Source organism: Kwoniella europaea, chromosome 1 (genome assembly GCF_036810445.1).
Source record: "Kwoniella europaea PYCC6329 chromosome 1, complete sequence".
Lineage (NCBI taxonomy): Eukaryota > Fungi > Basidiomycota > Tremellomycetes > Tremellales > Cryptococcaceae > Kwoniella > Kwoniella europaea.
The window spans coordinates 6,323,023-6,349,078 of NC_089487.1; the positions used below are offsets into that span (position 1 = coordinate 6,323,023).

Genomic DNA, 26,056 nt, shown 5'->3' on the forward strand with positions numbered 1-26,056 from the left:
ATTGCTTTCCGATCCGTTTCAGTGGCTCTGTAGACACAAGTCTCATACCAGTCTAAGGCGCATGGCGTATCTATTGTCTCTTCTCCAACCTAACTTGGAATTTACCAGGAGTCATGGTAACGTCCTCGACAGCTGAACCGATCATTCTCTCTCTCATACTTTCCTTGGTCTCACCCGCATGAGTAGGAACGGGGTGGATGGTATATCTGCTAAGGATTGAAGCGATGAAGCAGATGATCTCGACTTCAGCGAATCTTCGACCGATACATTGTCTGGGACCCATAGAGAAAGCGACAAAGGGGACTTCAGCATTGTTCAGACTCGCTCGAGCATCGTCAGCACCGAGGTGTCGTCGAGGGTTGAATTCGTTCGCATCTTTCCAATAGAATGGGTTAAGTTGAGACGCGGGAGTATCGATGTAGATCAATGAACCTTTCTTGACGAGGTGTTCTCGTTTGGTGACTTCGCCAGCTTCGTTCCAGGTGGTGTAAGGGAGCATACTGTCCTCCTTGGCAACTTTGAACAATTGTCGGACGATATCGGTGAGTCTCATAAACGGCGAGGGTGAACTTTACCTGAAGCAAGAAAATGACTAATATGCGTAATCAAATGCATCAGCTCTCAAATTCAGCTACATTTTCAATCCTCAACTTACACATGTTACCAATAACTTCATTCTCTGTCAAACCAACGTTAGGAGTGAATTCATGACCATGTTTGAGACGAGCTTCCTCTTCAGCAACGAGTTGAGCATGTACCATAGCACCAAGCAGGTCAACGGGAGCTTTCGATTTCTCCCCGGCTTCTCGCAAAGCATTGAGTTCGGCTCGCTTGCTTCGGGCCATTTCGTAACAGTACCCGAGGAAGGCAGTTCGACCATCACCCATTCGACGTAATCTGTGAGCAGGTAACATCGAGTATGTCAGTCTGACAAGTAATCGTACAAGATCTCTCGAGACAAGTCTTACTCTTTGGTAGGAAGTATTTTCATGATCCACTAAAAGGGTTCACAGAGGTCAGCGAAAGGTTCAAATTCCTGTTAACATCACTTACAAGAGGTAAGGTAAATTGGTATAGCATAGTTCGATCGACAATTTCGTAAGATTCGACGAAACCAACTATTGTAGCATGAGTGAGATAGGTTCAGCGAAGATCGACTCCGGCAAAAGGTAGTACGGTGATTGCAGCAATCACTCACTTTTCTCGCCTTTCTTGCTTCGTTGCGAGTCCCAAGGGATGTCATGACCGAAGCCGACTTTACCAATAACGATGTATGTGATCTGGAAAGAAGAAGTTGTTAGTCAGAATTATACTGTATCCGAGAAATGCACACGCCGTATACGAAAGACGCTAAATTATCACTAACCTTGATAGTGGTCGCACCCACATCTTCCATCACACCACCTTCACGAAGTTTATCTTCATCCAGAAACAATTCAACTGTTTTATCCATTTCCTCCCAGGCGTTTCTAAAGATCTCTTCACCGAAACAACCTCTTACTACCGACTTGTGTCTCCTGTGATCATCGCCATCACTGGCACTAATGATGTTTCCACCGAATTTGGCGGCTGCTACATAACGAGGATGGAAGGTAGGTTTCTCAAACAGAGAGGTCTTGGTGAATACATGTTGAGCAGTGTAAGGATTGGCGACCCAATAGATGGCTCGGTGTTGCGTGGCGACGGTATAAGCGAGAAGATCAGATCGAGGCTTTTCGAATCCTAATCACAGAGTTAGTCACAATCAGTACTATTTCAAGTGATACGGGGTATAGCAGTAACCCACTATCCCATTCTGGTCGAGAGTAGAAATCCTTGATAGGCAAGATATAAGGGATGTGCGGAACTCGAGCTCGAAGACCTTGTTCGTATGCAGGGAAGAAACCGTGCTTGACAGGAAGGCCTCGAACTTCCTGTCATCGGGAATCAGTATCAGCGAAGCGCGATTGCATTTATATGAACGTGATGACAACACTCACTCTCAGAACCTTGAAGTAGGAAAGCAATCCTCGAAGGAGATAGATCCCAATTACACCAGCACCGAGAAGCCAGATGTGTGGAACGTATTTTTGGTATTCTTCCGGAATATATTTCTGAAATTGCTCTGGAAGAGCTTGTAAGCTGCCGGTCCAGCTCATACTGTATCGTCGATGTAGATTACTAACCGACATCGATAGAGGATGGATGGAAGAAGTCGAGGAAGGAAATTGAGGAATGCGTTGATCCAATCGCACTGCTTATAAAGCATCACTGATCACTGATCACTCATCACCCTGTATCCTTTTTATCTTGGAGATCAGCTTTTCTGATTGAAACAATTTCCAAAGATCCAAGCGCTGTTACCCTGATAAGTGGGGGAGACGAACCAGACTTTTGATCTAATCAACGCCCCATCCGAGTCCGTGCTCAGGCTAGTCACAGCTAAAACAATCAAATCACTGATCGTCGTTTAGCCTACCAACCTCCCACACTAGTCAAGCCGGGACACCCGCGCACTTGTCGTTGTGTATACCTGCAGGTGCGTGGTCAGTGTGTTGATAACACCAATCTGAAAGGCTAAGACCATGATTAGTACTCAATAAGGCAATACACATGATTAGTATTCCATCTTTCCATTGAGTCCGAATAACATGCATGATTGATGTCTTGAAGTTAAAAGCTTGTGGCTTATCCGTCGAGGCGAACAAACAACTCATCAGAGTATCGAACAAAAGAAGAGTTGTATTGCGGTTTCTGAGAGGGGGTGATTCAGGTCAAAACCCAAAACACGATGGAAAGCGAAAAGGTGTTCCTGACGCTGACGCTGTACCTCATAGGTAGTCGAGGTCGTGTTTTCCAAACTTCCTCTCTCAGACCTCATAGATCACCACCATCAGCTCTTCCTTATTCTCACGACCGCCGTAGTGATCCGAAAGATGGTATCCAAGCTCGGTTTAGCGGTTTGATGTGATCGATCGCCTATCATGAAGACGTCCTTTGAATAGTGGACAAAGTCTTTAGTGGGGTTTGATGCGATCAAATTGCTGTGGGTCATTGTGATCAGTTATCATGAATGATCTACTTTGGTCATCATTCGGGCCCCGATTCATTTTCATTGAAAGATAAGATAGGTTCACTCTTATTCCTCTTCAACATTGTATGCTTTGCTTTTGCTTTCCATCCCTTCTTCGCGTCCCAAAATCTCTTCTCACCATGTCGATATTTCTTTGGAGTACTCCAGCGAAAGATGACGTAACACACCTAAAGCGGACTTCCCCGCTACCAAAACAATAACAATGACGTACCTGCCCATCTCATCGATCTTCGATCGTCAGCCGCAATTAACATTAATCTGGTACCGGTATGAGGTTTGTCTCGTTAATACTCGAGTGAATGACAACTGGCTCTATACTGAATTGGGTAGTTGTGCTCATAACAGTGGACAAAAGATGATATGATGAGATGCAAAGACGCGTTCGCTCCAACAAAAGTTTTTGACTTTTTGATTTTCTCTGATCCTCTGATCTGTATCTTATACTTGTAACCAGTTTTCGATATTCTCCATACCTTCAGTCTGATCATCATTTCCTTGGTATTGGTACATCTTCTGATGATCATTCCCCTACTTGGCCGAAGTATACGACAGACATCAACAACTACGTTCAAGCATTTACTCGTCCCTGTCATCTATAGACAATCGATACATCCATTCACAATGCCCCCCAGAAGACTGAAAGTCATACCCCCCGAACAACCAGGTTCACCATCTCAGCTCAGTACCACCACCCTCACCCTCAATCCAGCAGCAACAGCACCGAAACATACAATGATAAACGCATTGGAACATATGCCTCCACCTGAGCTCCTGAAGACCGAACGAGATACCACCTCGGATTCGGATGAGGCTCTAACGCCCATTACATCAGAACAGGAAGAGGAAGTAAAACATGCAGTGGATGAAGCTGTAGATCGAAATTTATCAAAGAGGAGAAGGGGTGCAGCGAAGAAAGATATCTCGTATGTCGAGGAAGATCAAGATGGAGGATCGGATTTTGCTGCTTCCGAAAGTGAATTATCGGAAGTCGAACCAGAACCACCTAAGAAGAGAACACCAAAGAAGAAGGCTGCACCTAAGAAAACAGAAGTAAAGACCGAAGAAGGGGAAGAAGAAGAGGAAGGGGAAGGAGAACCACCAAAGAAAGCCAAAAAGGTGACTCCGAAGAAATCGAGAATCGCAAAAGATGAGCCTGAATATGATGAAGATGGGAATGAGATTGTTAAGAAGAAACGAAAACCAAAGGTATACCCCAAGAAAGTATATGAGATACCGGATGTGGAAAGGAAACCTACCACGTTTAGAGGTAAGCTCATCCATATCTAAGGCGATTCACATAGAAGCTGATTTCTGTGGTAGGTCGACTGGGATATGCTTGTCTGAATACTGTTTTAAGAGCGGAAAAACCAGATAGTATATTCTGTTCGAGAACATGTAGAATAGCCAGTATAGAAGAAGAAGGTATGGAATTACCGAAAGGATTGGCTTTGATGAATGTGAGAGATCTCAAGACGATGATACAATGGAACGAAGACAACAAGTAAGTTGAAATTAACCTGTATCATCCATATTGTTTCGCTGACAGGCATTCGTAGGATTCGATTCATGAGATTGTCCTCTGAGATGTTCCCCTTTGCATCTCATGCCAAATATGGATATGATCTGGCTTTTGCGGATGAAGGTCTGAAAGAAGCTGGAGCTCTCGCCAAGAAATATGGACATAGATTGACTATGCATCCGGGACAGGTGAGTCACATGTATACATTTATAGCAGAAGGTAGCTGAAATACCCTTGACTGTTCAGTTCACACAACTCGGTTCTCCCAAGCCCAACGTGATTGAAGCCTCCATACGAGAACTGAACTATCAGTGCGAGATCATGGACAGGATGGGTATTGGTGCCGAGGGTGTCATGATGTAAGCTGGTAACCTTCCAGGATTTCGCTGGGATTTATAGCTAATACCTCCGGTAGTATACATATGGGTGGTATCTTCGGTGATAAGGAGAGTACACTTGCTCGATTCAAGGAAAACTATACTACTAGGTTAAGCGAGGGTGTCAAGAAAAGACTGGTGTTGGAGAACGACGAGGTAAGTTGCAAAGTGACATTACTGTGATGCATGCTCATAGTAGTTCAGATCTGCTATAATGTGGATGATCTCTTCCCCGTGTGCGAAGAATTGGATATACCTATGTGAGCTCTTTTCACTAACGTTATGGATGATGTGATTATAAGCTGATCTTTCCTCCTGCTTGACAGTATCTTCGACTATGTAAGTATTACTACTCAATTAGCCGGCTTATGCATACTGACTGCTCGATTAGCATCACGATTGGATAAATCCATCTTCTGAACCACCCGCCGTCCTCATACCTAGAATAGCCAAGACATGGGAGAAGCGAGGTATACCGATGAAACAACATCTATCAGAACCTCGTCCCGGTGCGGAGACAGTCATGGAGAGGAGAGCACATGCAGATAGGTGTAAAAGTCTACCTGATGCTCTGCCCGATGATGTGGATTTGATGATTGAGGCGAAAGATAAGGTATGTAAGGAAATATTTACATTTGACCAAAGCTGATTGCATGAGTCGATTATAGGAGCAAGCTGTGTTTGAGTTGTACCGAATCTAGTGAGTGCTTTATGGTAAGAGATACGCGATGCAAAGGCCAATTGCTGATGTCGATATACGACTTGTAGTGGTCTTGAAGAAGTCAATCATGACAGTCTTCGACCACCTGATCCTAATCCCGGTATGCACACCAAAGGACGAAAGAGCAGTCTAAAGAAGAAGCAAAAGGAGACTGGCGATGTCGATTCTGAAGGTGAACCTATCAACCTATCCGATATAGAGAAAGAAGGTGATGGCGGTGTAGGAGATACAAGTGTTGTGGAAGGACATGTCAAGAATGCGATTAACGATGCAGGAATGGAAGTGGATGGTCAGACTCCACCTAAGAAAGGGAAAGCGAAGGGTAAAAGAAAGAATGTAGGCGGTGATGATGAAGGGGATGAAGCGAAAGTTGAGAATGAACAAGGATCAGCTAAGAAGAAGAAACCTACCCCAAAGAAGGCTAAGAAGAATGAGGAGAACAAGGAGAATGTGCCCGACGCAGATGAGCAAGTTGAAAGCAAGACTGAGGATGTTAGAGAAGAGCCGAAGAAACAACCTGCGAAGAGAAAGGGTAGACAAAGCAAAGAGAAGGTAGCTGTGTAATCTCAATGTATCCATAACACCTAGATATCCATTGTAGCATATATCGATCATGCATATGTAACGTTCAGCATGGTACTGTGTGAGAATGTATATGAGTTACAAGGAGCAGATTCGCTCTGTCACATAATATGCGGTGATTGGAACAGTCTACTTGATCTTATCCAATGGTCTGTTGAAACCACCTCTTCTATTCATGTACTGTCTCCAACTTCTCTGCTTGTTCACCTTAGCAACACCGTCGACGTTATCTTCTTTGCCCTTACCCTGCAAGATTGAGATTGAGAGAATTATTAGCAACGTATCGAAAATGATTACTGTGGAAGACGTACCTTTGATGTGCCGAATCCCCCAAAGCCCATCATCGATGCCATTTGGGCTTCTGGATCATCAGGATCTATATCATCCTCTGGTTCTTCCTCGGGTGCAGGTGAAGCTATAACGGAATCAAGTCAATAAGAACGTCAGTTGGGTATGATTACTGAAGCCATTCCAGGGGGAAACAACTTACCATCTGCACTAGGATTATAAGCACCATCTTCCGTATAAACAATACCTTTTGCTCTCTCCTCTTCTCTCCTCCTTCTACCTTCTTCTATAGCTCTTCTATCCAGCGGTCTCTCGTAATCACCCCCTCTGTTTGCGTATCCACCATATCCTCCTCGGAAGCCTGGTTGCGCCGATGAACCTGTTCGAGGCTGCGAAGGCGGTATCGAAGGTGCTGATCCAGCGGGCGGACGATCCTCGTAGGGTCGAGGGGAAGGTCGATGATTTGGATCGTTGTTTGGATTATCTCTTGAAAAACCTCCACGAGAAGTGACATCTGGTTTCAAATCTCCTCGACTATGATCATCCCTTCGACTATCTCTAGTATAGTCTCCTCGTCTATCATCTCGGGTATAATCGTCTCTATCGCTTCTGCCGTCTCTATCCCTATCTCGGGGACTATCATATTCCCTTCTAGAACGATCATCTCTATAGCCACTTCTTCCAGAGTCTCGCCCGTACTTTCGATCTACACAAGTAGGATATTAGCTATTCGAACAACAGTGAGCGGCGAATATTGTAGAAATTGAGAGAAAGCAGAATGACATGATCGTATCGGGTACCAGAAAATACTTACCTCGATCATCGTACCTGTCTCTATCTCGCCTGGGGCTTCTGCTCCTGCTCCTTGTCCTGGCTCGGTCTTCGATTCGCTCGTCTCTACCATAACGGCGGTCTGTCTCTCGGTCTCGAGGAGAAAGATGGGGAGGAGCGGCTCGAGATGACATGGTGATATGTGACTCCGATGAGATGTGAAATTATGAGTGATACGCAGATATCACAGCTTCTGAGTAACCTCGGATTGGCGGAGTGTGTTGCTTCAGTGTCTATTTATGGGCTGTGAGTTATCAAGTGATGAACAAAGAGGAGGAGTGAGGGGTGATCTTTGTTGTCAAGGATCATTGAATGAGTAAATGTTGTGAAATTGATTCCGCTCGCTGTTCAACCTGAAATTGGTGTATCCTTTCAGCTTGAATACCACTACACATTATCCTACTTGTTCAATTGAACCGTCAATCATCAGCTGTGGTCAGTCGCAGCGCATACAGATAGCTAGGCAAGATGGCATCTACGCTGTACCCATCCCTCAAATCATCGCTTGGCGCAATCATTGATTCCTATCCCCCCACCCGTCAACTCACCAAACCGATATCTCCAGCTGAACTTACCGACAAAGTGAACAAGGCATGGTCAGATTGTTCAGTCAATCTCAATGCGCCAGAAAGCTCATCCAAATCGGGGGAAGTGATCAGAACGGTCTTGGAAGTCGTCGGAAGGGATGCAGTGGTATTGCCAATTACTAGCGGAGAGGTAAGTCTGTAAAGCTCACCAACACAAGATTTACGAAAATGCTGATAATCCGATAACAGCTTGCAGAGCCCACTTCTGAAGCCTCGGAGAAGGAGAAGCAAACATTTCAAATAAGCTTACAGGATAGGCTGGACATCGTTCTGACCCTCTTCGAAGTGGTCTATGCATCTTATCCTGGTGAGCGCTATTCATAGTCATTTCGTACAGGGCTGACTTCACTACGATTCAGATACACCGTCACTTGAACCAGGAGCTCTCTTCATACCGCTCATAGAGGAGCTTGTAGAACTGATCTCGGTAGAATCATGGCGAGGTCTCTGGACATATATCGAGACTAGGTCAAAGCGTTTTACGAAGGTCAGTAATCATCATCCTATTGATACGTCTCAAACAATGCTGATACTAAAATGCATTGCAGGATATGCCAGCATCTCGAGGAAAAGCCCTACCTCTACTACGTACCATCAATGCCTTCCTGCGATTCCTGCCGAGGACACCGGATGATCTGGTGTTTCGAGGTCGAGTGCATCAGTTCGCAAGCTCGGTGATAAGTGTGGCGGATAAAAGTGCTATCAACATGAGAGGTGATTATGCGGAGGTGCGTACGACATGGGACGAGGAAGAGGTGAAGAAAGACCTTGCAGAGGAGAACAATGATGACAAGGATGGCGAGGGAGATGTCAAAATGGAAGATGAAGTGGACAAGAAACCTTCTCAAAGTGAAGATAGTGAAGGTATGTCAAATTGGATGAATGCGTTATCCTTCGGCCTACTGACTCATCTTTTCTAGCTACTGAGCGGGAGCTTGACTTCTACCCTACTCTCTGGTCCCTTCAGCAGTATTTTGCTCATCCACCCTCACTCGATGGTCCAGCCGTTGGCGAACCTGCGAAGACACCCTTTCATACATTCAAGGAGAAGACTGATTTCGTCTTACCGCATCTATTCGCGCAGACACAGAAGGAGAAGGCTCTATTAGGAAAAGATGCTGAGGTGATTGGCAAAAAGCGGAAGCGGTCAGCCGAGGACGTAGAAAGTGGTGGATTCTTCCACCCGAGGTATCTTACCGGAAAGAGGTTGTTCGAGTATGAGGTAAGTTATCAGGTGCTCATCACCGTTGATGATTTCAACTCATACTTAAGTTGACTCTGGACACTTTTCAGCTCGCCGACCCCTCATTCCGTCGTCAGATCCTCGTTCAGTATTTCATTCTATTCCAGTTCCTGTTGAATCTCACTCCTGCTTCAGCTGGTAAACAGGCATTCACCGGAGGTATGCCCAAGACTTTTGTCTTAAATACTGATGACGAGAAATGGGTGATTTCGAAAGTTCAGACCATAAGGGACGAGCTGTTGAAAATGGTCGATGGAAAGAGATTCGAGGAAACCGTCTTGTCAATCATAACTAGAGAGGTGCATTATGTAAGTAGTCATCTTGTCGTCACTATTGGCTTATGGACAGAAGGATACAATTGGTCGCAGGCTGACTCTGTCATGTCGTAGGCACAATGGAAGAATGACCAGTGTCCCGAAGGCGTCTTTGAGATTCCACCGTTAGACGAGAGTACGGCAAAAGATGCTGCTAAATTATGGGAGAAGCGACTCGCTCCTCCAAAAACATATGCGTTCAAGGTCGGTTCACGACCCTTGTCGATGTTATGGAATAATGGATTCAACGGTATCGACCAGCTGAAAGGAAGGCAGAAGTGAGTTTTTATATATGTTCTGGAAGAACGATCTTGCTGATGATCACAATTTAGAGCCACAAATGAAGAGCAGCTGGATGAAGAGTTGAGGAAGATAGAGGAGGATGAGGAAGATGATAAAGCGATGGGTATCGAACCTGCCCCGGAAGTCTTAGCAGCCAACAAAGAGGTACGTCTCAGTCGCTGCCGTGCATAAGATCCTTCTGCTAATTCTGCAACTTCACTTTTCAGCGAAAGACCAGTCTCACATGGCGTGCTCTCCGACTTGCCTCTCACCATCATCTGAGGTATTTCAAGACTCTCGCCCCTAAGAGGGATCTTCATGTACTCATGAAAGCTGTCAAAGGTGAGACGGAGAAACCAGGCCCCGCGGTGGAAAATCAGACCGAAGAGGAAAAGGCGATCGAAGAAGTCCCAGAAAAGGAGGTCTTAGACGTCAAAGATGGAGGAGAAGAGGAAGAGAAGTTGAATGATGAGGAGAAGAAACTGGACGAATCAGATAATCAGCCTGACGAAAATACAGAGGTAGTAGATGTAGAGAAGCAGGAAAATGCCGAAACGGACGTTGAGATGACACAAGAGGGCGAGACAGAGCAGAAGATTGAGGAAGAGGGCAAGGACGAAGTCGCACCGCAGGAAACTGATGATACCACAGCTACGTCGAAAGTGGTAGGACAGAGTCAGGAAGACGGACCAAAGGTAAGCACATAACTGCTCATGTACCCACGACGACCACATGCTGATCAGAGCGTTTAGTCCGAGGAACAGAACAGTGAAGTTGCCGAAAAGACCACGGACGAACAGGTTGACATGGCCTCGACATAATGGAGATGTATATGTCGACTTGCTTATTCTTCATCCGATGCATTGTGAGCATCTAGCAGTGATATATGCCAATCAAAAAGGAAGAATACATTTCAAAAACATTTATGAAACCATTAAATGAGAATACAGTATACTGATTGTCCTTAATTAACCTAAAATTGTGTAAACTCGATTCCCGTCTCTCCTTCTTGACCTTGAAACATGTCCTTTTAGTCTTATTTGACTATCATCTTTCCCTAGTGATGAGCGTACATTTCCAGTCGGTTTTGGTCCAATGGCAGTGGGAAATCGAGCGGGACTCGGTATCGATCTCGACGTGATTGTCGGTAAAGGAACGGTCACCGCTACGCCTCGCTTAGTGGGTTTTGCTCTCCGACGATCCGGATCGCGAACCGATCTTGCTGCAGGACCTGGACCTGTGAATTGACCTACTGCTGAGCCGTCTACTGAGAATACGGGTGGACCTGCATCAGGCTCAGATTCAGGCTCAGGGTCGGGAGTCGGTTCTTCAGTGGGAGGTTCTTCAACAGCGGAAGAGAGTGGTGATTCAGAGGAAGATGAGGACTCGACCGGTTGGGAGGAATCTGATGCTGGTTCAGACCAAGATGAGGAGGATTTTTCTGTCCAGGGCTCCTCTGTGCTCGCGGGCGATAATGACGATGGTGGTGGTTGTTTTTCAGAGGATGAGGTTGGTGGTGATGAATCGGCGGATGAAGTTGGAGGAGGAGGTTGTTGTTCCGTTGAAGACTGCGTAGTAGAGGATGAAGGTGGTGGCTGTTCTGTAGACGATGATGACGGTGATAATGAAGTACTCGAGGGCGCATCCGACGGAGACGGACGTTCACCTGTGAATGAAGGAGTTCCTGCACTGGGTATTTCAGAGGAGGCAGATGAGCTCCCACTCGCCGTCGAAGTCGAACTGCTTGTGGTGGTGGGTAGCTGTGTGGACGTAGAGGTAATTATAGCAGTTGAAGTGGCCGTTGTGGAAGTTTGCAAAGTGGTTGTCTCGTAAGCTGAAGTTTGAAAAGTGGAAGTTTCAGTGGTAGATTCGGTTGTGGTAGTGGAAGCTGTTTGAGTGATTGAAGTTCCACAAGTTAAAGTATCAGTTATAGTAGTTAAAAGAAGTTCAGTAGTTGACGTACGAAAAGTAGATATATCCGTTGAAGTTGTAAATTCAGTGGCAGTAGCTGAAGAAGTCTGGGTGACGGATGTTTGATAAGTTTCTATATCCGTTGTGGACGATTCAAAAGTCGACACAGCAGTCGTGGACGATTGGAAAGTGGAGATATCTGTAGTTAAAGATGTTTGAGTGGTCAGATCATGAAAAGTTGAGAGTTGCGTTGTTGTGTGCTGGAAGGTTTCGGTCTCCGTGATCGATTTCTGAAATGTGGAAGTGGCTGTGGTTGCAACGTTGGCGGAATGATCGCTCGAGCTCTTTTCCGGGTTTGGTGCAGGCGGTCGAGGAACCGATGTACTGGCATCGGGAGCAGGAGGCGATGGGGTCGTTCCAGATAGCCAAGTAGAAGTCACTGTGTTGTCTGAGAGGGATCCGACATGAGAGATCGATGAGGCAGCGGGCTTCGCGGTATTGAAATTGGAAGCATCGGTCTCAGTTTGTATAGTCATCTCATCATCCGAAGTCAGCATAGCGGTCTGGGACTTTTCAAGACCAAAAGAGTAAGTAGCTGGCTTTTTCGAGCTTATAGCTTCGACCGAGCTCGCTGCTGGTTTGACAGTGGGCGAAGGTGGCGGAGATGAGGAAGAAGCTCCAAAAGACGACATTTCAGTTGCTGATGAGTCGGGAAGATAGCCAGAGCTGGCCACAGGAGATATCGGCTGGGCAGTAGCAGAAGAACTGTAAAGATAACTCGGTCCAATGGTAGAGCCAGCTGCTTGACCAGTGGAACCTCGGAGGGAGGAGTAAGAGAGATACTGTGAGGTGGAAGCCCCCTGATACTGAGCAGGCGTAGGGGCAACACTTTCAGAAGGGGTCGGAGCGAGGGTAGGGGAAGGTGTAGCAGGTGCGAGTGTTTTCACAGTCTGTTGTGGCTGTTCGATTGGCTCCGCTTTGGCATTGCTGTTCACTAAAGCACTACCACCTTGAGACCCTTCACCTATACCCTCAGCAATAGCATCTCCCCATCCTCCAATTCCAGAATCTTCCTCTTCATCACCTCCCCATCCTCCCGACCATCCCCCTCCCCAACCACCTATTCCACCTCCGCCCCATCCACCCATTCCTCCCGGCCCCCATCGACTACTCATCATACCTCGTCTAGCACGCCGATGGCGCCGTCTGTGCATTGTCAGAGTGGAGTCTGTTTGCACAGTGGTCGATGTGCCGGATACCTTTGCAAGGGTATCGCCTGTACCTGTACTGGAGCTGCTATTCTTACCTGCACTGAGTGAGCTTGCAAAGTTAGAACCCAAGGAAGCAATAGTGATACTTGGCGCGAGATCGCTACTGGAATCTTCACTTGAAGTGGAATAGTCCGATTGGGACTTTGTCTCCGAAGCGGTATCAGGAAGAGCAGTGTTGACAGCGGCTTGGTGTATGGGCAACGCACTGAACTCTGGCGCAGAACTCGAATAGTCTGAAGGCAGCTGATGGCTTTCGGACACTTTCCGAGCTGTAGTTGGTAGATCACTGCTCGAACTTGTAGTATCGGTAGTTGATATTGGTGAGGCTACATCGGTCCCAGACCTAGTGAAGGACACGTTCGGTGCGCTGAGGGTAGCCTTTTCTGTTGTCGTTGAGACAGAGGAATTAGAGATCGGTTCGCTACTGGCAGAGTTGATCGCCTTCTTGTTTGAAGAGGTTTCAGCGCCCACTCTGGTAGTCTTCGTAGCATTGATCGTGACGGGGGGTGTAGTGGCAGCATGTTGAGCGAACGATATGCTGTTGGGCTCCAGAGAATCATCAGAACTAGCTGTATTGAGAGAATCCGCTGTGGGACTTGGATAGGAATCTGGAGAGGCGGTTTCAGTTGATTGGGTGTTGGGAATGGCAGAGGGTTCTGGGAAAGGACTGTCGGAGGTCATGTTGGTAGATGAAGTAAACTCCGTAGCTAGACCAGTAGGCTGCACAAAAGTCGTGATAGTCTGATCTACGTAAACCTCGGATACTGTATCGCTCACAGGCTCTGTACCAGTCAAGGTGTGAGTGGCATTCTCAGATGACGCCGCCACACTGGTGCCGACCGCTGCAGTAGTTGCATGCGGTGCATTTGTTGAGCTTCCAGTGGGAAAAGTACTGGTAGGTTCCGGAGTGAGTGTGAATGGCTCGATATGTACACTCGGGATATCGAGATCATCGTTTTGTGCCTCTGTCGAGGAAGGCTCGGCTGGAGTGGCAGTATTGGACGTTGAGCTGACATTGATTGTTTCGGTACCCGTTTCTTGCGATTCAGATGGGGTGGTTGCGGGGGATGATGTCGTATCAGAAGTCATCGAATCGTCCGATTCAAGCAAGGAAGACTCGGTCGAAGCTGGCTCGGAATTAATTACACCATGGCTGGTACTATCCGAAGCCACAGTCGCTATAGAGGCAGAATTAGTTCTAACCATACAACCCGAGGTGTTGTGCACTCACTCGCTTGACTTGACGCCGTTTCGGTCTGAGAGTCCGGTGAGATCGCATGGCTCAATTGTGAAGTTGACGAAGAAGGTAGCGGTTCTTCGAATGTGACACTACCAGTAGCAGTAATAGAGGGGCCAGAAATATCAAGAGGAGGGACAGTCGACCAGGTTTCCGGCTCAGACTCAACCGAGGAAGAAGAGATCAGCTCGGTCGCAGATGTCGCCTCTATCACTATGGTAGTAGTATCAGACACAAAAGAAGATGAGAAAGTGGGACTGGCTGAGTCTTCTGCGATAGTAGCTGCCGGCTGCTGGGCAGTCTGTGAGGAAGAGTCTGAATTTGCTGTAGCCTCCAGTGGCGGGTTTTTCAAGCTACTTGCAGAAGATGCTGAAGTACCGGATGCATCAGCGGAATCCTCAGTGGGAGCCACTTCATATTCCGAAGTAGTGGATGGCTCTGCTGTTTCAGTGGCTGCATCCAGTATTATAGTGGTGCTATCGGAGGGTGCTGAGCTCGAGTCAGCTGCGGTGCTTTCGGATGTCGTGGTGGCACCTGATCCGACCGACGTCGCATTAACGGCTGGTTGAGCTATTGAAACAGGGAAGTCCGTAGCGGTCACCGTCACTCCCTGAGGAGACGAGGTGCTCGCTGACCCACTCGAACCTAGGAGAGATGCTGCTGTGAGGGTACCAGTGGCACTCAGGGATGAAGCGCCGTCGATTGGCGTAGCACTTGAAGAAAATTCGATTGTGGATGCTGGTGAAGTATTTTCGGTATATTGGGAAGATGTAGAGGAACCCTCGGATAGAGCAATACTTGATGTAGGTTCGTTTGCAGGTTCCGTTGTAGAAGAGGAATTGTCGCTGAGAGTGATGGTCTGCTGCCACATGGGGTCCTCTTCAGGTAAAGAAGTGGGATCAGGTAATATCAGGTCAGAAGGCAGCATCCGATCTGATGAAGAGCTACAACGGAGTCAGTGAAGCTGATGGAAATCATCACATAGAGCGAGTACTTACCAAGTCAAGATTTGATGGTTCATCGGGTCTACTACCTGTTCTCCAGTTCCCTCATCGTACAGCTGTCCGCTATCATCCCATCTCAACGTTCTTCCGAGAAGATACATGGCTGTCATCTGACTCAAACTCATCACACATCCCGCATGACCTCCATCTAGCTGACTGTAGATACCTATACTGGACGCAGCTCCATCTCCAGCTTCTGACAACGGCCAATTTATCGATACTGGAGGTGAAGATGGACAAATTGGTACCATCGATGTGATAGCATTAGGTGATTCTAGGGCCGCTATCTGGGCGACTATTATACATGCTTGTGGTGAAGATAAAGTGATGGTTCCAGTGGATTGGGATTGCGAGAGCTCGGAGATCAAGAGAAGACAAGTTACGGTGAACAACATGCTGGAAGAGCGGGCAAAGGGATTATCGTGGAATAGCGATTTGTTGCGAAAATGTGATTATAAAAGAGTGTGTGTACTTTTGGATATTGACGTAGACGTCTTCGGTTGTGGTGTTGAGGTCAGACCTGATAACAGCTCGATCCCTGTTGGTAATGGGGAGGAGACATGGGGATATCTTGGATGACTGGGAAATGAAAGTGATGATTCTGTAAAAGAATGAACGAATTGGGAGAGTATCGATAGATTGAGAGTATCGATAACGACTGCTCCAGCAATCTCATTCAGTTTGATGATGGCCTGATTGAGCTATCAGGATAAATTAGCTTGTAGATGTACCAATGAAAATGAACAATCAAAGGGACCCACCGGGAAAGGTGCTGGATTTCGTATCTTCCTTTCAACATGCAAGAAGGATGACGGAATTGGGACAAAGACCAAAGGACCTAGACGATGTGAATCAGACCTCCTGAAAGGATTTCGTACTGGTCCTACTTCCGAGTATCATGCTCTCCCAGCTCTGGTCACCAGGACTGGGCCTCGTCCCATGCTCAGTACCAGCGATATGATACACTGATCAGCTATCTAACTATATGCCACTATGACTATGCCACGCCACTTGAGCAGGATCGTTGGATTCGGATGTGACCGTGTGAGAGTGGAGGTAGTTCCCAAAGTGTGCGCTCAGGAGGTCACTCTAACTCGTGCTAATCAGACCAACTTGAGCAACCTTGCCTATTTATGTTGGTCTTCTTCGTCACTCTTATACACCTTAACCGAATCATATACGCTCAACCACCTCATCAATACCATCGCAACCTCATATATCGTCTCATAGCGGCTTGTCAAGTCGCAACAAGCCCCACTCGTTAGATTCACATACCGGCTAATTCCTTTCCCATCACCTGATCCGCTTCCCACCACCTAATCAACCGTAACCAACCTGTATCAAGCCCAACATGGGTAGGACATTCCGCATATACCTCGCAGGAGAGTCGGTCTTGATCTGCAGACAATGTGGTAATCATCTGGCAGTGTCTGAAGGTGTCATGTCTAAGGTGAGTATATGCATGGAATCCTCGGTGGCAAATGCTGCTCGAAACGTTTCACCTCCTTGGCCGGGTAGAGCTAATGTGTATGTCAAACAGCAATTCACCGGTCAGCATGGACGAGCACTTCTGGTACAACAAGTGTAAGCTGCATTTCATCTGTACGGTATCGTACAAAGCTTATATCGCTATTACCGTAGCGTAAACACGTATACTGGAGAAGCAGAGGATAGAGAAATGAGGACCGGGCGACATACGGTCAGGGACGTATATTGTAGGGTTTGTCACTCGACATTGGGTTGGAAATATGTGAGTACGAGTGTTATATGAGCTATCTTTTGAATCCTCCTATCAATTTGTTCTTGTTCCCAGAGATAGTACGCTGATACTATGTATATTTTAGGACTTTGCATTCGAGCATGACCAGAAGTACAAGGAAGGGAAATATATCCTTGAGCGAGAGATGATAACGGAGAAACCAGAATCTAAACGAGATCATGGTCGTCCAAGAATCGAGGAACTTCCTGTGCGAGAAGTCTTAGCCAGGGTGTAGTCATTCTGTTTTATACCTTATCAGTCGAACATTTCCCACTACCATTTCCTTTTGGGCATCATCGCCGCGTCCTTGCTGTATTCACCAACCACCCTTTTACCCATCATAGCTTTATCCCACATATATATCCTGTTGTTGTCATCTGTTTCATCTCTATTTGTTTCATTATTCCAGCTCTCCTCTCATACTTTCGTTTTTCAATGGTATCTTTAATTTACCCTTCACTCATGTTTGTACTTGGTGTAAATTCAATGTATGAAATAGCTTATCTACCTTGAGCCAATTAGGAACATACATCTCATGCTGAGTCTTCGGGAGCTCTGGTGAAAGGATACTGAGCCTGTCGTGCCTTTGACAAATTCAATCAATATTCAAATATTTACATTCTCATTCTCATTCATCTGATATGATATGATGGACGCTAATTCATTAGTTTCTCCTCACACTAAGCTTAGTTTCAGCTCAGAGAGGTCGCAATCGCATGTGGCCACTTAATTGGGACTGCTCGGTATACCCCTTTGAAGGTAAGAAGCATTCCACTTACATATGAGAGGGCGTCCTTTGGATTCCCTTCCTTTCATCTTGTACTATCGCACCGAGAGATGACCACAAGAATATTGTCTATCTTGACCCTCATCTTCACACATCTCTCTAAACGCCCCTACGTTTCATGCTAACTAAACGCAAGATGCACCTTCTGACCTTCTTGGTCATTTCTTTTGTTCCTTGGTTGAACTGTCAATCAAGAAAGCGTCACTGTATGAACGAAAATTGATACGAGAATCAAGCAAGGGGGAAATGCTAATATAACTCAGATGATACTCACGAGTGAAGTACTCAATCCTTGTCACATTTGATCAACTTATAGATTCAAACTCCTCTTTTACAATAAACGATATCCTACTTACTCAATCTGTTATATCTTTTCAAGATCTGTTCATCAGCTCGGTCATCATCTTCTCTCGTCTGCTCAGAAGTATCGTTCTTCGACTGCTTCTCACAAGGGAAATTGGAAACTCTCAGACATTTCACTTGGAGTTACTTCGCGCAAAAGCACTTACTTCTCATTGATCCATTATCGACCTTTCATCAATTCAACGTTATCCCTACAACTACATCGGCTCTACGCAAAGAAAATCAAAACTTGTCTAAGGATCAACACCTTTTCACTCGTTTGAGTTCTGGTCTTGTATTAGGTACTACAAAGGATCGAACCTTTCAAGATCATCGATCAAGAAAGAAGTACAAGAAATATCAAACACAACTCATGGTTGATGCCCCACTTTCATCATAAGTCGGACCTCTCTCCTTTGTACCTCAAGCCCCTTTAACCCTTTAGCAAGTTTGAAAAGTCCTTTGAAAGCTGCTGAGCTTCCCACCCTACATCATTAATTCATGATATACAGTCTCAAATCAACCATCAGACTTTGATCAATATAGAAAGAAACGAGTCTGGCTTTGCCTTTGGGCCCGGAACATACTTTACTTACACCGCATGGTCAAATTATCTTTGATCGAATCAATCATTTTTCTCTATTCTTACATTTTTCCCATCAGAAAAATCATCCCTTCGAGATAGAGTTAAGAAAATAAAACAAAATCCTCTTCTTTCCCACCTACAATCAACTGCCAATTTATCATACATACATAATTCACTTACAACTAAACTATCAATACATCAATACTGTAACATTCGACATGTCAGACGATCAAGACCAAATCATGATCTCTTCACCTGAATGTTCTCCTCAGACACCCGGTACATCACCTTCACCACCTTTAAGGGAATTATCCATGTCGCTCTCACTTTCCAGATCGAACTCACCGGCGAGTCACATCACCGTTGCGGTACCGCCACCAAGAGACCTACGAGCTTTATTGTCCAATTCACCACCTACCAGTCCAAGTCCAAATCCAAGGAAAGCGGATTTGGACGAGTCAATGGATCAGGGTCCTTGCAACTCCGGTGAGTTATATCCTTTCATGTGTTTGATACGAGTTTCATCCACCCCTCTGGTTCTGGCTGTTATTGATCATGATGTAATTTATTTACAGACAAAAGCAAGTCCGCCATTTCTTCTCCACCAGTATCGTACTGTGGTCCTAAACGTAGTCTCCCGCCACTTCAGCGTGTTACACCTACATTACCACGTCTCAATACCTGTCCACCACCTCACAGACGCAGTCCCCCGAGGACCAGTTCGAATGGATTAGGTGCAGGGTTCGGCCTCGAGGCGTTCAGATTAGGTTCACCACCTAAACGACATCCTCAACCTGCTCATCAAAGGGGATTTTCCCACTCACATATAGGTAGATCGTTCTGGGTCTCTTCATCTACTGAGGCCAGTCCGGATACGTCAAAGAACCACCACCAAAGATTAGCTTCTTTACCCTCCATCCAAACCAGTCATAGGGAGAATGTGTATCCTACTCCGGTATCTTTGACTTCTCAGAGGGTATTCCCAGCATCGGCTGCGACACCTGTGGCTCATGCACGTCGTCCATCGGATGAACAGAGAGAATATACGGTTCAGCGTCAAACTTTGCATTCAAAACATCCATCAGCTGGACCTCAGGTTACTCTACCTCACCCTCACCCCCATCCTGGACAGCCGGTCATACATCGACGATACCCCTCAAGTGGCGATGTGAACGGTGTTAGAGTCACCCCACAGCCAACGTATCGTCCCACTTGGGCTGCTCCTCCCCCTCCCTCTGCTCCCGGTCATCCAGGATCAAATATGATTGCTGGCCGACCACAGAATCTGGGTAGACCAAGATTACAAATCCATCCGTATGCGCCTCCCAGGATGGATGAGAGGTATAATTCCGCCGGAGGGATTGGAATGCACACGCATACTCCTGCAGGTGTACCTCACGGTGTGCCTGTCGCTGGTCTAGGTCGAGAAGGTGTGTACCTCAGTCCGTCGAGTGGTATAAGTCCAGGAGGATTCAAGGCGCCACGTAAACGAGGTGAGTTCCAGCTCAGAATTTTAACAGTGGGAATGCTAATTGACCTTTTTACTCCATAGCTGACGATTCACAACTCGCAATCCTCAACGAGGTCTTCGAAAAGACTGCCTATCCTTCGACCGAAGAAAGGGATAATCTGGCTAGGAAATTGGGTATGACCTCTAGAAGTGTACAGATCTGGGTGAGTACTCATTCCCCGTTCGGCGAACCGATCACCATCTCAGTGACATCTTGACTGACGCTTCATCATTCATTTTTTCAGTTCCAGAACCGTCGTCGAGCAGTCAAAGTGGATGCGCAGTCTGCCGTCCAACGCGCAGAAGCAGAAGCAGAAACTCAAATAATGATACGTGGTCCAGTACCGATCATCCCCAAGCCATACCCTATGCATGCCAGACAGAGAAGCGAGAGTGAGAAAGAAGAAGGTCCGTCGTTCCGGGAATCCATGAATTTTGATCGGGCGATACCCAACATTCCAAGAGATATCCCGACCTCTGAAGCGTTGGCGGTCAGAAGGGCATCATTGAGGAGTGAAGATGATGTGTGTATGGTGAAGAGAGAGGTGATTTCGCCTTGAGGTCTTTTCGAGTCAATTGTGATAATTCAATAATATTGATGCTATAGAACTTACTTGGGAATTAGAGGATCTGTAAAGGGTTGTCGAATAAACAAATGTTATATAGCATAGTTGCGATGTATTTGAATATCAATGTATATCCAACCAATGAGCTCATAGAAACTGCCCATCCACTAAGATGAATATTCATTCCAAAATACCTATATACAACTCACTAATCAGAATGGAGATCACAACCCCCTGACAAAATATTTTACATCTAAGACTGCTCCATCCCCCGCCCGATTCTACCGATCTAACCAGATCTAAGACCATCTTTCGTAATCCAGTGGAGATGTTCATTCTCCTCGATCACTGACTGCTCCCGTACTACCTCTACTTCGACTTCTACTGAGAGCAAGACCATCCGGTCCTACGATAGCTGCATATTGACCTCGTTTGGGGTCATTCTGTCGTTTGGCCAGGGTTTTCTTTACCTTTCGTTCGGGACGAACAACGATGACCGGTACAGGTGAATGAGAGACTGCGAATCGCGAGACGGAACCCATTCCAGGTGCTACATGAAGTCATAAGCTGTGAGCAAAACATCCGAGACAGGAAGGGTGAGGCGAAGGACCACATGAGACGTACCCCCTAAAGCTCTGCCCCATGTTTGGAATTTACTTCGTATACCTTTCGTACCAACGACTAGAGCTGCAAGTATAGCAAGATTAGTCAGTGCCAGTCTAATATAGCGAACGACTCACAATCTGGTCGGTAAAGGGCGATCATCTTGAGCAAGATTTCCGTCACTTTACCAGCGACGAATTCGACAATAACGGAAATCTGGAACCATCATGAATGATAAGCTGATGAGAACATAAGATGGAAGGCAAAGACTGAACACACCCTTCTATCATCAGCTTCATCGTTCTTCTCTAGTATAGTCTTCAACAACCGTTGAGCGTCTTCTCGAAGTTCATCTTGTGCTTCATGAGATTGACGTTCTGCACTCGCCATCAGCCGGACCGCCCTTTACAATGTTTCTCAACCCTCGTGGTTGTTCACTTACCACCTTCATCCAGCTCGATCACTCTGATAGCCACCACCTCATCTCCATCTTCCACCAACTCGGACATCAACCAATCCAAGGCGTCTTCACCTGACTCATCTGGAGATACCGCTACGGCGAATACACGAGTATTCCTAGATCGCTTATACCCTTCACTCTTCGCCTGTTACACAGTCCAATATCAGCCAGAGACCATCACCCGTGCGTGTATGTTGTTGATGAGTTGTACTTACTTGACAAGTAAAAGCGAATAACGCCGCTGGTCCAGCTTCGAAAGCCTCAAACCCGACTTTCCTCCTATATTTCCCGTCGTTGGGACCCTGTCCACTCGAATTGGTCCTCGTCCTTGGGAAACCAGCTGAACCAGATTGTGACATTGCAGATGGTAGGTGGATCGTTGAATCGTATTGAGTCGATCTGGGTCGATCGGGGAGTTGAACCGATACTCGCGATGACGACGTGGTCTGTGGTAAGTTTGAGAAACTAGGTGAAGGTGATGGTGAGACGGTATTGGGTGTACTGTTCGAAGGTGTTTCACCGGGTGACGAGGCTGTCTGTCGGAGTGCGGGTCTCAAGGACATCTTGATAACGTATGAATGATGAAAGGAAGGTTGGAAGGATGGTACAGTGGAGGTAGGTACGTCGAAGGTGAAAACGTAAATAAAGGCAGTGACGTTATCTGAATAGGATAACTGGTATGCTTGGTACAGTCGAGGGAATTCTTGGCGGATGGATTGTTCAGAAGCGATAGAGGATCGAGCTTGCCAAGGATGTGAATGATTAGTGGGAGTTGAGCGAATGTAAGAAGAGATGAACGATGAAAGATATGTTGTGGTTGTTATTGTTGGATGACATATTACACAGTTGACACTCACTCTCTCACGGAACAAAGGGACCGGAGCACCCGTCTCTCATTCACTACACTATACATACACCTAAACATTCCTCATCCGTTATTCCTCTCTCTATATATATATGCATCATGCATCAAGTATGACACCAACATCACCATAGCAATGCCAGTGTGTACAAACTGCGCATACCCAGCAGAATACGTATACACCACATACAAGACAAAGTCAAATATCAGACTAGGCGTTTGTGTGAGTTATTTTTCCCCTCATCCCTTCTTCCGCTTATCCCGAAAAATACTGACTCTATGAATGTCAGCCAAGATGCGATCAATTCCTGGATCCATTGATTGAACATCCCGACTTGATCATCCTACTCGATCTGATCCTGCTAAAACCTCGAGTATTCTTGCATCTACTATTCAACCGAGGTTCACCACCGTTCGACGCAGATAAAGGAACGTCAGTCACAGGGAAAGAGCAACATGAAGAGAGAAAGCGTAGCATATATCAAGATCTATGGATATCAGGCTGTCTTAGTATCCTAGCTGAGACTTCATTACGTCTATTACCTTCTCTCACCAATTTCAATCCAAGAGGGATCGACGCATATCAAGCTATCAAAGTGGGATTGATAGTCTTGGTCGAAGGTATAGCTCAACATGGCGTAACTCTTTGTTTGGCATTATTAGCTCTGAGGTTTAGAGGGTGGTATCCGAGTAGCAATGCGAAAATCAACATGGATGATAAATACAAGGATGGTAGACAACAAAACTTCTTGTGAGTAATGGTATATCTCATGGTGTACAACGACAATTGACCAGGCTATCATACAGACCATCCCTCATACCGCTCACAATCCTATACACCTCCCTCGTACCCTTACTTCTCCAATTACTCTTATCAATATGGTACACTCCCCCTCCCTCAATCCACGAGCATCTTCCCGTAACTTTCACCTCTACATCCTTTTTCTCATCGCTACCCTTTGAAATCCCCTCGGGACTGCTAGAGCTGGAAAATGCTCTCGATCACGCATGGGCACGATCCGATAGGATCTGGGTAGGGACGAGGCTACTAGCCGGGATGAGTGCTGGTTTTGGGCTGAGGGTATTATTACCTACAAAACCTTGGGAAACCACTATGATCGTTCTGGCGGGCTGGTTGGGAGCTGCATTCGTATCGCAGGTGATGAGCGGTGTTGTAAATATAGATTATTTAGTATCATAAAACCATGAATCGATATTCCGCACGATTGGACAGTATAGCATATCTCCATGATAAAACTATGTTTCAACTAACCCTAGTAAAGTACAAGCAAACTTTTTTGTTCTTCAACACTATGTTTCATAAGCAAGCTATCGACTAGATCAATCCCTCTTCATTTCTCCATTCTTAGCAGCTAAATCCAAAGCTCTACCAAACCTCTCAGGATCAAAACCCAGAATTTCCGTCCTACCCTTTTTCTCATGATGTTCTCTCTCCCATTGACTTTCTCTCGCCCTATATCCACCAGGTGTATTTGTACCATCACCATTCTCCGCTTCGTCCTCGTCCTCATCCTCGTCCTGGTTCTCTTCGGGTAACGGTTCCACATCTGCCTTTCTCGGTGGTGGAGAAGGTAATCTACGTGGTGTCTCATCTCCATCTTTCTCATCTCCCATCCCCTCCAAATGAAGTAACTTGTGTTTCATCGATTCCGATGCCTCCGCTGCTGCCACCCTATTACCGGGTGTATAAGAGGGATGAGTGAGTTCATCAGCTACTGATATGGTATCGCCAAAGTCCGACTCGGTATCGGTATTTGTATCTGATATAACACTAGTAGTGGTACTAGGTGATGACTCGCTATCCAGACTCGCTTGTCTGGGTGGTGGTGATCCAGGTATCGTATGAAGGTTTCCTCTTCGGGGGGACAGCGATCTACCTCGGCCTATCTGCACAGTTTCATACTGCTCTTCATCTTCTTCTACTGTACCCAAACCGGTGAGTGAGCCAGATAGAGCGGGTGCAGGTGCAGTTGCAGGAGCGGATGACGATACGTTGGAAGTGGAAGTGGAAGTTGTCGAGGTTGAAGATGTAATGGATGATTGTGAAGATACAGAGGATGACCGTCTGCTTTTGACTTTACCCCATAATGCTTTAGCACCTTGCTTAGCTACCTGGCCTAGATCTATTGGATCGTTACTGATGAGAAACAATCAGCACTATACCTTTTGTCACTCTGTAGTGTACTTTGATATTCTTTGGTAGTAGCATATAGCATATAACGAACTCACCCGCTCTTCTCATCATAATGTTTCTTGTAAATTTCCCACTCCTCATCACTCATCACAACCTTATTTGGCCCATTCCCACCGCCCAAAAGGTGCTTACGGGAGGCTACACCTATACTGATCGAATTGCGTCTCTTCAGTTCATTCGGTATGGTGGGTAGAGGTGCGAAAGATATTTTAGGTGTGGATAATCTTCTCGAGTTCAGTGCGGCGGATGAAGGATGAGGCGATGAGGTCGAACGTGATAATGGGGGGGAGGAGGAGGAGGAGGAGGACGACGAAGAAGGTGAGAGAGGATATGCGTTGAATACTGATGTATGTGGTAATGGAGTAGTGGTGCGCGGCGGTTCAGGTATCTTGACATGAGTAGATTCTCGACCGTTACCGTTCAAGAGGATTGATGCAGATGGTTTGGTAGGTGAACGAGAGGGGTTGGGAGGGATTAAGAGGGAGCTGGATGATTCCACCGATGACATGATGACAAGTTGATTCTATCGAACTAAGCAATTTCCACAGGGAAGCAGGACTCTTCGGTCACCATCAAGATTCCCCATTTATTGTCGTAGGGATATGTATCCGAACGTATTTCTCTTCATGGATTGCTGCTTGAGCGTGGGGAGGAGAAGGATGATGTATCCTGCGAATCCTGTCCACGCAGTTTCTCACCTGCCTGCCACGTTACTGTTCTACTGGTTGATCCGTCTCGTGTTGTCGTTGTGAGGGTCCGTGATATCAACGAGACTGGGCGCACGCTGTGCATCTTTGTCTCTGTGGTCGATGCATGTCTGCAATGGTTGAGTTGGCCCCACTGTGTGGATATGATAATTGTTGGTTGGTTTCCCTCAGTTTCGGGTCTCGTACCAGAGGATTTTCTCATCTCTCATTGCATCTCTCTCGGTTATGTTCCTGACTGTCCACCGTTTCCTATCGGGGGCCCTGGACAAGTCCCGGGTGGATCGCATGAGTATTCCGAGGCAGGCTTATTTCCTTACTCTACGTCATTCATGGGACCAAGTATTCCATCCCTATATGCACAGGCATAGGAGAATGCCCATACGTATATATGACCAGGCAGCGGGATCAAGATTCATACA

At 46.3% G+C, this 26,056-nt stretch overlaps 10 protein-coding genes across 10 annotated transcripts; 5 read left to right on the plus strand and 5 right to left on the minus strand.

Moving 5' to 3' along the window:
• Positions 1–70: 70 nt before the first annotated feature.
• V865_002403 (uncharacterized protein) lies at positions 71–2,138 on the minus strand (the record flags this gene model as incomplete). The annotated part of the gene is made up of 8 exons (XM_066226204.1): positions 71–516; positions 656–897; positions 969–997; positions 1,054–1,118; positions 1,199–1,280; positions 1,367–1,722; positions 1,787–1,913; positions 1,980–2,138. 8 exons carry the CDS (start codon positions 2,136–2,138, stop codon positions 71–73), a joined length of 1,506 nt encoding a protein of 501 aa, XP_066082301.1.
• Positions 2,139–3,694: 1,556 nt separating this feature from the next.
• On the plus strand, positions 3,695–6,254 carry V865_002404 (UV damage endonuclease UvdE; the record flags this gene model as incomplete). The annotated part of the gene is made up of 10 exons (XM_066226205.1): positions 3,695–4,340; positions 4,394–4,574; positions 4,630–4,780; positions 4,839–4,951; positions 5,008–5,125; positions 5,174–5,229; positions 5,296–5,308; positions 5,361–5,582; positions 5,638–5,669; positions 5,738–6,254. The coding sequence occupies 10 exons, from the start codon at positions 3,695–3,697 to the stop codon at positions 6,252–6,254; spliced, it is 2,049 nt and encodes a 682-aa protein (XP_066082302.1).
• A 147-nt stretch (positions 6,255–6,401) lies between these two features.
• On the minus strand, positions 6,402–7,525 carry V865_002405 (uncharacterized protein; the record flags this gene model as incomplete). The annotated part of the gene is made up of 4 exons (XM_066226206.1): positions 6,402–6,518; positions 6,584–6,687; positions 6,763–7,266; positions 7,375–7,525. 4 exons carry the CDS (start codon positions 7,523–7,525, stop codon positions 6,402–6,404), a joined length of 876 nt encoding a protein of 291 aa, XP_066082303.1.
• A 334-nt stretch (positions 7,526–7,859) lies between these two features.
• Positions 7,860–10,638, plus strand: V865_002406 (uncharacterized protein; the record flags this gene model as incomplete). Its single annotated transcript, XM_066226207.1, has 10 exons — positions 7,860–8,108; positions 8,168–8,285; positions 8,338–8,465; positions 8,527–8,842; positions 8,899–9,200; positions 9,272–9,529; positions 9,611–9,813; positions 9,868–9,982; positions 10,045–10,512; positions 10,570–10,638. 10 exons carry the CDS (start codon positions 7,860–7,862, stop codon positions 10,636–10,638), a joined length of 2,226 nt encoding a protein of 741 aa, XP_066082304.1.
• Positions 10,639–10,785: 147 nt separating this feature from the next.
• Positions 10,786–15,635, minus strand: V865_002407 (uncharacterized protein; the record flags this gene model as incomplete). The annotated part of the gene is made up of 3 exons (XM_066226208.1): positions 10,786–14,177; positions 14,231–15,180; positions 15,235–15,635. The coding sequence occupies 3 exons, from the start codon at positions 15,633–15,635 to the stop codon at positions 10,786–10,788; spliced, it is 4,743 nt and encodes a 1,580-aa protein (XP_066082305.1).
• A 956-nt stretch (positions 15,636–16,591) lies between these two features.
• Positions 16,592–17,234, plus strand: V865_002408 (uncharacterized protein; the record flags this gene model as incomplete). Its single annotated transcript, XM_066226209.1, has 4 exons — positions 16,592–16,690; positions 16,781–16,824; positions 16,882–16,990; positions 17,085–17,234. The coding sequence occupies 4 exons, from the start codon at positions 16,592–16,594 to the stop codon at positions 17,232–17,234; spliced, it is 402 nt and encodes a 133-aa protein (XP_066082306.1).
• Positions 17,235–18,932: 1,698 nt separating this feature from the next.
• Positions 18,933–20,784, plus strand: V865_002409 (uncharacterized protein; the record flags this gene model as incomplete). Its single annotated transcript, XM_066226210.1, has 4 exons — positions 18,933–19,200; positions 19,290–20,207; positions 20,267–20,388; positions 20,470–20,784. 4 exons carry the CDS (start codon positions 18,933–18,935, stop codon positions 20,782–20,784), a joined length of 1,623 nt encoding a protein of 540 aa, XP_066082307.1.
• A 338-nt stretch (positions 20,785–21,122) lies between these two features.
• Positions 21,123–22,416, minus strand: V865_002410 (uncharacterized protein; the record flags this gene model as incomplete). The annotated part of the gene is made up of 6 exons (XM_066226211.1): positions 21,123–21,340; positions 21,415–21,477; positions 21,531–21,609; positions 21,673–21,770; positions 21,836–21,998; positions 22,069–22,416. The coding sequence occupies 6 exons, from the start codon at positions 22,414–22,416 to the stop codon at positions 21,123–21,125; spliced, it is 969 nt and encodes a 322-aa protein (XP_066082308.1).
• A 435-nt stretch (positions 22,417–22,851) lies between these two features.
• V865_002411 (uncharacterized protein) lies at positions 22,852–23,916 on the plus strand (the record flags this gene model as incomplete). The annotated part of the gene is made up of 3 exons (XM_066226212.1): positions 22,852–22,938; positions 23,006–23,466; positions 23,523–23,916. The coding sequence occupies 3 exons, from the start codon at positions 22,852–22,854 to the stop codon at positions 23,914–23,916; spliced, it is 942 nt and encodes a 313-aa protein (XP_066082309.1).
• A 140-nt stretch (positions 23,917–24,056) lies between these two features.
• Positions 24,057–25,438, minus strand: V865_002412 (uncharacterized protein; the record flags this gene model as incomplete). Its single annotated transcript, XM_066226213.1, has 2 exons — positions 24,057–24,873; positions 24,966–25,438. The coding sequence occupies 2 exons, from the start codon at positions 25,436–25,438 to the stop codon at positions 24,057–24,059; spliced, it is 1,290 nt and encodes a 429-aa protein (XP_066082310.1).
• Positions 25,439–26,056: the final 618 nt, after the last annotated feature.